At 39.7% G+C, this 12,460-nt stretch overlaps 1 protein-coding gene across 1 annotated transcript in view; it reads right to left on the minus strand.

The window, feature by feature from the left end:
- Positions 1-12,460, minus strand: part of TRPM6 (transient receptor potential cation channel subfamily M member 6) — a 121,993-nt gene that overhangs the window by 94,629 nt on the left and 14,904 nt on the right. Inside the window, 2 exon segments of the mRNA XM_032805269.2 lie at positions 6,166-6,204; positions 7,483-7,562. Of these exon segments, the coding sequence (XP_032661160.2) occupies positions 6,166-6,204; positions 7,483-7,562 (119 nt within the window).

Here is a 12,460-nt window from a genome sequence, read left to right on the forward strand (position 1 = left end):
CTGCAAATGCAGATTGGAGGATGAGTTTGAAGGAATGAAAACTCACAGATACTGGAAGTAAACTGGTACACACAGTGAAGAGTTGAAGAGTTGTAGAAATGTAACTAGCCTCACTATTGCTTGTACAATGATGCTTGATTTAAAAAGTCAGAAGGTAATGAGGGCTCAACCCTTGAAGAACAAAACATAATGAGACTGCTTAGTAAGTGCTCACCTCCAAGACAAACAAGCATTCCACAGTCTGATTCAATATATAACAGTTGCGAGAAGTCTGTGGGACACAGAGAACTTCTTTGCAACAAGGATGTGCCACACAGAGACTAGGGGTTTGTCTTGATTGGGCAAAGTAGTTCAATTTCAGTTGGGCTTAGTTAACGTGCTAGCTAAACTCCGTTTAAATGTAGAATTTTTCTGAGTCAGGACAAACCCTAAAGTATCAATAGAAAACACAGACCTGTCAAAAAGAGACCAAGGATGGACGGGCGGACACATGCACACAAACACAAACTCTAAGGTGTAGTGTAATGGGACAATTTTATCCTGCCTAAGGGAGACTTTCATTATTCTTAGAATACTTAGGACATATCCTACATAGCTTTGATTGTATTTCTCTGATTGAACTTGCTTTTAAAGATAATTTTGGAATTGTTCACTTATTTTGGTGTACATTCTGAAAGCTAGAGTAAGAGACAAAGAAAACGAGCCCCTGGATCCAGATGTCAGAATGGGTACACAGAAATACCCGCCTGGGCCACTCAAGTCAAAGGCATAGACAACGGAAATCTAATCCCTGGCTTACGTCAGCTGCACCATGGGGAAAGCCAAAAGAGCAAAAGGGTGGCAGTCACAGCTGACACATCCCTTTTCTCCAGTTTCTTAAAGTTGTGCTGTCGCACTGGAACCAAAATCCATTAGACTCGCATGGAAGTACGTTTTCTATAATACGTTTAGGTAAATTTTAAAACAATCATTGAAGCTGATTAACCCAGGTTTTATGTTGCCTTATGCCCTCCCAGAGGCAGATAATCCACCAGGGTATGAAGTTGTAGCAGCACAAACCAGCCACAAATTCCGTTATTGTGAGGCTGGAGGCCTTGAAAACTAACTGTCCAAAAAGTGAGCCATGCTGCCTATTTGGAAAGAGCATGTGGCCAGAGTGCATGCTGGTTCCTCACTTTCCAGTGGCTCCTAAGGAACTACCAGCAGGAACTACAGTTAATCCCGCAAGGAAGAGGCAGTGGTGATATTATTATTGGGTGTATTATTGCCATGCAGTGAAGTGAATTTCCCCCACAGTCCTGGGGGCTTAGCTCTTAATCCCACTGTTCTAGTTTCTCTAAGTCTGGATCATATACTCTTTACTTCTTTGGAAATGTTGCAGACATATTTTTAAGTTGTAGCAAAATGTTTGTTGCTCATCTTTAAAAGAAAGAAAAAGAAAGGGAGAATCTGGACATACTTCTGTTCTCCTATGGTCCTGAAAAGCCCTTATGGGCTCCAGAATATGTATAGTGGGACTCACATTAATATACCCTTATGTCATTATGCTTAAGGCATCATCCGGAACAACACAGAGCAAACAGCAATCCAATAGCCAAGGCCTGTATTAGCCATATATTAGAAGCACTTACAGTGGTTAAGCAGGAAATGGAATCATAGCAATTAGAAGTGATCAAGTTCACCAAAACTTCACTGTGTTTTGCAAAGATAATTTCAGCACACACAATAAACCACTATCAAAATATCAGCATACACTGACCATCTTATACATTACAGAACTATACCAGCAGCTATTCCTATAGCTGCAGATGCTAGAAAACTCAGCCTACCCTGTGGAGAGGGTGATTTAACATCTGACACTATTCCAATGGACCTGAAGCTGGAGCTCATAGGTCCAGTGAAAACTTAGCAGCTTTACAACAATCAGACCTTATATTAAGAGGATATTTATAAACAGTTTTAAAATGGTTAGATGTTATAGGTTTGTATAGGGTACAGACTGTTATACGCACTTCCATGGACATTATAGATGGTTATAAGCAACCTTCTGGACTCTAGAACAATTGACTAACCATATATTCAAACATCCATTATGCAGTTATTTACCCTATGCAAACTATTTGCAAATGTGCACTTAAAAGAAAGTGTTATAATAATAATGTATTTCAAAGGAGCTGCTTTGTCTTATTTAGGCTGATAGCTCAAGCTAGCACACAGAAGGAGCAGAAGGATAGATGGATCCAGTTTGGGGAATTCTCCCTTGCAGGAACAAAGGAGCCAAGGAGAAGCTTTAAACGATGTGGCAATAAAGCCCAGTTGTGATAGCTGGGGAAGGTTGAGAGCTCCACAGCAGAGCCAAGGAGTTCGCAAAGTAGGGGCCGTGATGGAATGCTGAGAGTTAGTATCACATTCCCCACTGTTTCAGAAACTGACTGCAGTGAACATTCAAGTATCGTTGTAACAGAGACTGCTTCTACAAGGTCACTGCAGAGCTGGGAAATAGTCACCTCTCCTGCAAAATATGAAAGCCTCAGCAACAGCACTGAACTTGGAGATCTCCCCTGGAGAAAGAGAGTAAACGAGTGAGGCACCAGACACAGCCAGATCAAACCGACCTTACCAAGGAGCTTTCCTCATTCTCTGTGCCCTTTTTTAATGATATGCATAGGAAACACTGTCATATAAAGTGCAGTTTACACAGTCTACAACCCTTTGACAATTAAACTGAGAGTCGTCGTCATTAGGGTCATTGCTTCATAAATGTTGCTTGAGTGGGAGCCAATTTCCAGAAAAGGAAATGGCTGCATAACACATGCACTATAAACATAAAAAGTATGTTCCACAGATAATGAGAGCGCTGCAAGTGCCTAGGTTAGACAGACAGAGACACCCTGTGGCTGATTAGCATATGTCTGTATGTGGCTATATCAGTCAAACCCACTGTGTTTTTTAAATACCATTTTAATTGCAAAATTGTGCTGTGCCTTCACTTTGGCACTGCGGCCTCCATCTTGAACCGAAACACCTACAATGTGTTGGGGAAATTCTTGCTCCTAGTAGACTTCTAACAATAGAGAACAATCTTGGCTTTCTATAAATGGAAGTTCCCTAGAACAAGGAACAGGTTGTAGCCCAAGAAAACCAGTTTTCCAAGTCTGAATTTTGGGTGGGTGGGAACTAAGCAATGAATCACTTGAAAAGAGACTTGAAGCCCCTCAGAGGGGTCACCTGATAGAAGGGACGTGAAGTTCATAAAAGGACAAGTTCTACTCTGAGCTGGGTCTTGCTCTCCAGCTGCCCATCAGCTGACAGAAGACAAGACTGGGTAGATGGAAAGAGGGTGCACAAGAATCCAGGATTCCCTGGAAGGACACTGCCTATGACCAAAAGGGCTCTCGGGAGGGGTTGGGAAACCGAGGCAGGGTCTTGCATGCAGTGTGTGTATATATATATATATATATATATAAATATATATATATGCAGATATACATAGCTCTGTATATCTATTGTGCTGTAGCTGTGCTTAAAAGTGCAAAGTCTCTGTGTTACTTCCTTTAACTGTCACAAATTCCCTGAAGGGTGAGACAGTAATCCAGAGAACCCACAAGGGTGGAGCTGTGCAGGTGTGCTTAAACTCCTAGGGAAACTTGGGTCTAGAGCAGCTACTGTCCCATACCCTGAGAAGGGAAACCCAGAGTTGGAGTTTGTATCTCGTGAGTGCATTTAAGAGCCAGACCTGGAGCCAGTGCCTGAATTCTGTTCAGATTAATAAACTTAAAAGCTCATGAAATCCAAAGGTTTGGATCCAGTACAGCAGCCTGGTGAGCATCCAAAGGGGGAAGTCAGTCTGGGCTGTAACAGAGCCATTATTGAGCTGTGTTTGCAAATTGATGCTGCTCAGAAGCATGTGTCAGCCTTTCCAATGTATTTAGTAAAGTTGGTAGAATAATGGACATAGTCACCTATATATTCACAATTAAACTACTCAGATTTGATTAACAGCTATTTATGGGGTCATGCCATTCATTATTGGAAAATATTTGTATAACCACTGGCACTCACTAAAATGTTTGTAAACCTTGATACCACATGTCTTCCTTCTGAGAACACGTCATAAACAACCCAATTTGAAAAGTAATTTGCCCAAACTATATGGCCAATATTTACAAATATCAAATATAACTGATGCAATCTGGAATGATTTGTGAATAATGTCTAGACCAAAGTAGGCCTACATTGGGTAAATTTTTGTCCCAATAAATACAGTTTTAACAAGTTGTAACATTTATCTCTGTATTGAATTTTGCCAGAAAAATCCTTTCAGAATGAAGCTTTGTGCTTATCTTTCAGCTAAAAACACCAACAAAAAAATGAAATCTTTTGTTTTGAAAAATGTAGTTGTATGTAATTTTTATATTTATAAATGTAAACATTGAAAAGTGCACACTAAAGAACAAACAACAGGTCCCATCTGTGATGTTATATGATTAATATATGACCGTATAGATCATTGTTGCTACCACTGTTATACGATTGCAACAAAGGCTGTGCAAATATATGTCATGTAAGGTGTCTATGAAAAAGTTGTGGTTTGCTGAATATGATTATCCTATTTGCAGAAATCATTTTTTTATCTAAAGTTATGATGACTATTGACTGTATGCCTGTATTTCAAATGTGTTTGCTCCTGTGGTCCCATCTACAAGAGAGTTTATTTCTAGTTTGGCCAGCACATTGTGAAAGGACTATTCAAGTTGAATGGCCCATCAAAGAGCACTTAACTCACAATAAAAGAGGCTTATCTCCACCAGATGGATTTTCCAGCTAGAATATGGTTAATGGCCTCTGCTATGATGACTCAGAGAAGCATGCAAGGGCATGTGACCCTAAACTCCATCTTGTTACTTGTATTCTTCTATTTTTCCACAAACTGTGCTAAAGGCTTTGTTTGGAAAAATGGGTTTCCCTCCACATGGCAGAAGCTATAAAAGGCCCTGGAAACATCTCCATTTGTCCTCTTTCCTGCTCTAACCTCTGGACTATGGACTTCGACTAAATGGAAGCATTCTAACCAAGGGACTGAGGACCTTCCAAATCATTTGGAAGCACCCAGAGACTTGACAAACCAGCGGTTTATTCCATCACTGCTCCAAGCCCCAACTTTGCAATTATTGTATGTTTTTGATTCCTTTAACCAACTTTAACTCTCACCTTTCTTTTTATAAATAAACCTTTAGATACTAAAGGATTGGCAACAGCATGATTATTGGGGAAGATCTGAGTTTTATATTGTCCTGGATGTGTGGCTTGTCCTTTGGGATCAGAAGAACCCTTTTGTTAGATGAAATTGGTTTTAAATAACCATTCAGCATTAAGTCTAGTGTCTGGGTGTTAAATCCAAGACAGGAATTCCTAAGAAGGCTGCCTTCCTGACTTCCTGTTAGCCAGTGTGAGGAGACTTTTGTTGCTGGTTTGGCATATCTTATGGAAGAATAACCACCAGTTTTGGGGTATGGTTGCCTTATTTCTCAGCAGCTTGTCCTCAATTTGATATTTTCCATTGTGACCCACTGAGGCACGGTGACACCGCCTTAATAAAATAAAAGAAAACAGACCAAAAACTTTCCTAGTGGCCTCATATCTTTTACACCTCCAAGCTGGTTTCTACAAAGCAGGAGCCTTGAACTACCAACGTTAGCTGCTCATGGCAGATGCAAGTCCCAAAAATTTGGGGGGGGGGGGGAGGGAAATGTGGTGGTCCTTGCATGGTTCCCCCCACCCAAGGATTCCATTCTAACCACTTTCCCTCTCATCCGATTCCTATTGCCTCTCACATCCCTTTCACATCTTGTGCCATTCGGCATACGGCTGGAATTGTTAGCTGCCTAGGAAGGAGTTTTGTACTATTTCTGCCTGGTACCCATCAGGGCAGGATTAAGACAATTTGCCACAGAAGTCTTTGCACATTTCCTAGTTTGTAAATTCAGTCTCAGTATGCAATTTACTTTAGCAGAATTTATAATATATTCTTCCAACAGACCCCAGAAATTATGTTCTGATCATTTCAGTGGCTGCAGCGTTTTGCCATTGTTTGCTGGATTAAGAACATGAATTGTTTCTTTAGCCCATTTTAGAAAGCATAGCGTCATATATATAAGGTCTTACCTGATTAAGTTCTGGCATATCTGGCATCCTGCAGGACATCTGGAGGAATATATATCAGTAAAACAGTGTATTATTATATACAAGAAAATATCTGTAATTTGATGCATCAAATGTATTAAATACTGGGTAATAAAAAGACTTGTGGAAAAATTTCTAAGCAATGACATTGAAACTTGTGTATAAGACTGTAGTCATCATCTGAAGATCTATTCTCAAAGCTCAGTGTTTTATTTGGAATTTTAAACTGTTATACTATTAGTATTTCATAGCTGGAGTCATCATCATCCTAACAAGGCATTAAACAGTTTAGCCTCTTGAGGATTGAAATGCTTTAATCTAACCCAAGTTATTGGGATAACCGGGTGAAATTTAATGGCCTGTGACACATAGGAGGTCAGACTACATCATCTAATGGCTCCTTCTGGCCTTAAAAGCTATAAAACCATAAATTATCATTGTTTATTGAGCACCATCAATGCATTCAGAATTATATGATCAAAATTCTATCCCCAAGAAGTTTACAATCTTAGGATCTGATCCTACAGGCCTTGTTTAGTCAAAGATACCACTTAATTAGTCATAAAGCTTGCAAGGAAAAAAAAAAGTTTGTTTTGTCCTTTCCTCAAATGAGGGTTGGAGCATTTTAATTTCTGACGCTTTCCAGTGTTCTATGGAAGAACAACATGATTCATCTCACTCCTCAAGACAGAGACCTGCTGATAAGTATAGTGGGATTAATAGTAGCTCTCTTCTTCTATTTAAAGCAGGTTCTACCTTACTGTTTGACACAAGGTCACATTTTTGGAGTAGGAAGGAGAATTTCCATGTACCAGTAATTTGGTTCTGTGAACTGCATCACACTTTTCCCTCTCAGTCTCTCTCACGTGGAGGCTAGGCCACATTTTCAGCTACCAGACTTAGGGCTACATGTCTGAAAGACCAGAATGGTCAACAGCTTCCACTTTTGGTATGCAACCAGCAATGGGGCTGTCATCACTTTACAAGCATGTTGACTGAACTGTCCATGAAACAATTAATGAATGACGCTGCAGCCCTACCCCGGTTATGATTTTACTAGCCATTAAAGATGGCTAAATCCTCTCCTGTATATAACAGCATCTGTTCTACAGTATCTGCGCCTTCCTTAATATTTAAAGAAAACATTGGTGTGAGCTTCTAACTGCATGGCAGCAGTGGACATGCCGCACTCATGTAATTGTGGCACTGCAAAACTAAGAACAGCATCCACAGTATCCCTATAACATCTATCAATTCTCTTTCAACATAACAAAAATAAAACTAAAACCACAACTATACCTGTGAGGATCTTTTGAGCTGGGTATAACTTTTGCACACTCTCTTTTATTGAAGATTCCTTCAATCCAAGATTTCTGAGACTGGAAAATAATGCCAAACATAAATACAGTCCTGTGCCTCAGGAAAGCAAAATAAATAATTACTACAGAATTTCTACAGTGCAGGACCTGTAAAAGATCTCAGAATGCTTTACACTATGATGTTCGTGCACTGCAGTTATAGCAATGTCAGTCCTTGGATATTAGAAAGACTAGGTGAGTGAGGTAATATCTTTTATTGGACCAATAGAAGTTGTTCGAATAGAAGTTACCACCTCACCCACCTTATCTCTCTGTTACACTATGATTTCAGGAAACCAAATGCCAATTAATATTATCAAGGAGCCCAAATGAGAACTTTGCATCAGAACAACCCCAATACCCCACTCCCAAACTTAGAGGGGTTCTATCTGAACCTGAACTTGGTAGTTTGAGTCCATCTCTTATTAATAAATGTGAAAGCTCACTCAGGGGAGTTTTAAGACTTACTTATAGCAAATGAAGTATCTAGGACAACCTAGAACTAGGGTGAGATATGAAATAAATGCTGATCTGTCAGTATCCTCCTCCTTCTGGAGGATGCATGTTAAATGTCTAGTATGTGGCTATCTTATTAAGTCTGTAGTAACCCTGGAAAGGTGCAGGCTTTGAATTATCATTATAATAAACTTTTCTGAAAAAGAAGATTGCAATTTCTTATTTTATAGATGGATGTAAAGAATTGTAGTTGTCCCAGTTAAAGATTTACTGACATGAAACTACAGAAAAATGCTGAAAAAGGCCTCTCCAAGGAGTTAATCCAACTTTTACTGACATCACCAGAGTCTCTCCATTGGATAAGACTCCTAGAGAAGGGCTATAAAATTGAGTGAATTAGATATGCACTGTTCTATGTATACGTCTCATGAAATCTCCCTAGGATTTTTTTTCTAATCACATGATTTATTTCAAGACCAAAAAAAAAAAAAATCATCATCATCTCATGCTAAACTTCACTCTTCTGTCACTTTGCTTTTGGTACTTCTAGTTCCCTATTCCTCATCTACACAATGTCTATCTAGATAATAAAATTTTGAGGCGAATGATGTGTCTTCATACTTACAGTATTTATAAACGGCCAGCACACTCCAAGAGCTATGTAAAATAGTAAATCATAACAAATGAGAACGCCAATAAATCACTTACTAGAGTATACGATTTGGAGTCTTGTAGGCAGAGTTCTGTTATAAACCAGAATAATCCTCTTCAGCTTGTTTGATTAAGCATTGTATTTCCACTAATCAGGAAAGTGTTTGTTATTTTTTAAATTCACCTCCAAATCCTTAAATATCATCATTCCAAACACAAATCTATGGCTGTTGATTTGATTGATGTACAGAATGTCAAGAGCTGTGTAAAATGAGGTGTAAACATACCTAGAAGGTCCCCTTTTGAATTCTCTTGAAAGCAATGGGATTCTTTCCTTTGAATAATAGGAACTACATCAGGAACTTACTAATATTAGAGTTTGTAAGAAAATCAGTATAAGAAATCTATTTGTATGGCTATTCGTCTGGGAACTGCTGCATTTAATTGAGGCTAGTTTACTTGTATCTTAGAAAGATGATGAATGGGGAAGTTTGATAGGAGCTCAGAGACACACAGGAATATTGATAATCTCAGAAAGAAATTCATTGACTACAAATTTTAAAAAGAAGGCATGGAAGTACAGTTCACAGAAAATATTGAGTAGGAGTTGCATGGAGTAGTTTCTTTATTTGATAGCAGGCTTTGTATATAAGTTCTCAGAAACCATTTGGACACATTCCTATTAGAAACCATTACTCCTTCATGCCTCCCAAACAACTCCATCCTTATTTCTTGAGCAGTCAAGCAAAAAATTGAATTGACATCATTATAGCGTATGTGGACTCCAAAAATCCACCACTGTTTCCTGTTAACAAAATTCTAAGCCTATCAAAAGTGGCAGAGAACAGTATGTCCATTAATTTACCCACTGCCTTGAGGAAGAATTCACTTTGCTGAACTTGTTAATTAAAATTACTACGTTAGGGTGACCCCATAGCTCCTTGATTAGTGCTGTACAGTACAACATGAGAGATCTGGATTCAATCTCTTGCTCTCTTGATGGGCAACACCTGGAATCACTGACAAAGGCAACAAGGGAAGAAAATCTAAGAGAAAAAGGAATTCAGGAGAGCTGGCCATTTCTCAAAGACACAATGTTAAAAGCACCACAGCAAGCTATCCTATGCAAAGGAAAGATAGGAAGAATAGTAAGAGGTGAATATGGCTCCCTCAGGAGCTCTTTAATGACCTGAAAATCAAAAAGGAAATCCTACAAAAAGTGGAAACATGGATACTTTGCCAGGGGTGACTCTAGGCATTTTGCCGCCCCAAGCACGGCAGGCTGCCTTCGGCGGCATGCCTGTGGTGGGTCCGCTGGTCCCATGGCTTCGGCGGACCTCCCACAGGCATGGAACCAGCGGACCCCTCCGCAGAGAAGCCACCGAAGGCAGACTGCCTGCCACCCTCGCAGCTGCCGGCAGAGCGCCCCCAGTGGCTTGCCACCCCGAGCACGTGCTTGGCGTGCTGGTGCCTGGAGCCGCCCCTGCACTTTGCTAAGGATGATACAAAAGAATAGCATGAGTATCTACAGAAAGGCTCAGGCACAAAATAAGTTACATCTAGCAAGGGATAAAAAGCAATAAGAGGGTTTATAAATTCATTAGGAGCAAGAGAAAGATGGGTTCAGTACTGTTCAAGAATTTTTATAACAACTTAGATAATGGAGAGGAGAATATGTTTATAAAATTGGTAGATGACATCAAGCAACCAACAATGGGGCTGTCATCACTTTACAAGCATGTTGACTGAACTGTCCATGAAACAATTAATGAATAACACTGCAGCCCTACCCCGGTTATGACTTTTACTAGCCATCAAAGGTAAAGCATTTTGGAGGTCAGGATTTGAATTCAACAGGAGAACTGATCTGAAATCAACAAAATGAAATTCACTAAAGACAAGTGCAAAGTACTACTCTTAGGAAGGAAAAACATCAAATGCACAAGTACAAAATTGGGAATAACTGTCTAGGCAGTAGTACTGCAGAAAAGGATTGGAGGTTATTGTGGATCATAAATTAAGCATGAGCCAACAATGTAATGAAGCTGTAAAAAAGACTAATATTCCAGTGTGTGTCATCATGGTTGTTGTGTCTAAGAAAAGGATGGTAATTGTTCCTCTCTACTCAGCACTGGTGAAGCCTCAGCTGAAGTGTTGTTTCCAGTTTTGGAACGCACACTTTAGAAAAGATCTGGAAAAACTGGAGAGAGTCCACAGAAGAGCAACAAAAATGATCAGAGATTTAGAAAAACTGACATATGAGGAAAGATTAAAAATACTAGATATGTTCAATCTTGAAGAAAGATGACAGAGGGATACTGATAAAAGTTTTCAGTGGTGATCACTTGTTCTCCATGTCTACTGAAGGTAGGACAAAGATAATCAACTTAGCCTGCAGCAAGGGAGATTTAGGTTAGATATTAGGAAAAACTTTAAGGACAGTTAAATGCTGGAATAGGTTATGATGGAAGGTTGTGGAATCCCCATCACTGGAGGTTTTTAAGGACAGGTTAGATTAAACCTGCCTCAACAAAGAGGAATGATCTTGCCTCAACACAGCGGGATGGAGCAGATAACTAATTGCATTGCAGATAACTAATTGAAGATAACTAATTGCATTGTGTAAGGCAGAAGAAAGTCTTCTTCTGCCTTACACAATGCAAGTGATAACATATGCTATTAAATTTTAAAGGATAGGAAAAGATCAAACACCACATCATAGCCATTTGGTGAAGTGTTCAAAGCCAAAGGACAACTTTCAGCTTCATGTTGTCCGGAAACATAGAAAGAAAATGCATTAGACAAAGTAACTATATGTAGTTTTCCTTATTTTTCTGTATTCCTTACTGTCAGCTTTTAGTACCACCTGTGACAGGTTTGGTCACAGAGACCACCTTGGGACTGTCACCTGATGTGCTGAAACTACCTCTGAGCCCATTTTCTTTGTCAGCTTGGGACTCCAGAACCCTGTCATTTTGAGCCAGACATGCTACCCTGCTGCAACACAGACCCAAGGTCTGAACCACGCCCCCAAAGCTGCAAACTTAACTGAAAACAGCTCAGCAAGTACTCCTGTCTCCAGCACCCAGACACCCAGCTCCCATTGGGATCCAAACCCCAAATAAATCCGTTTTACTATGTATAAAGCTTATACAGGGTAAACTCATAAATTGTCCACCCTCTATAACACTGATAGAGAGAGATGCACAGCTGGTTGCTCCCCCAGCTATTAATCACTTACTCTGGGTTCACTAATAAACAAAAGTGATTTTACTAAGTATAAAAAGTAGGATTTAAGTGGTTTCAAGTAATAACAGATAGAACAAAGTAAGTTACCAAGCAAAATAAAACAAAACACGCAAGTCTAAGCCTAATACATTTAAGAAACTGAATACAGGTAAATCTCACTCTCAGATGTTTCAATAAGCTTCTTTCACAGACTAGACTCCTTCCTAGTCTGGGCCCAATCCTTTCCCCTGGTACTAACCTTGTTAGTTCCAGCTGTGGTGATAACTCAGGGATTTCTCATGACTGGCTGCCCTTTTTGTTCTGTTCCACCCCCTTTTATAGCTTTGGCACAAAGCAGGAATCTTTTGTTTCTTAAGTCCCCACCCCTCATTTTAAATGAAAAAGCACCAGATCTAAGATGGATTCCAGTACCAAGTGACATGGTCACACATCCTGTGAAACCCCAAGCCTTCATTCTTCCCAGCCTGACTCATAGGAACTTGCAGGAAAGCTCGCAAGTAAACACAGCCATTTACAACCAATTGTCCTAGTCAAAGAGAGCCATCAAGATTCTAAACCACCAT

The sequence above is a fragment of the Chelonoidis abingdonii genome, chromosome 6 (assembly GCF_003597395.2).
Source record: "Chelonoidis abingdonii isolate Lonesome George chromosome 6, CheloAbing_2.0, whole genome shotgun sequence".
Classification (NCBI taxonomy): domain Eukaryota; kingdom Metazoa; phylum Chordata; order Testudines; family Testudinidae; genus Chelonoidis; species Chelonoidis abingdonii.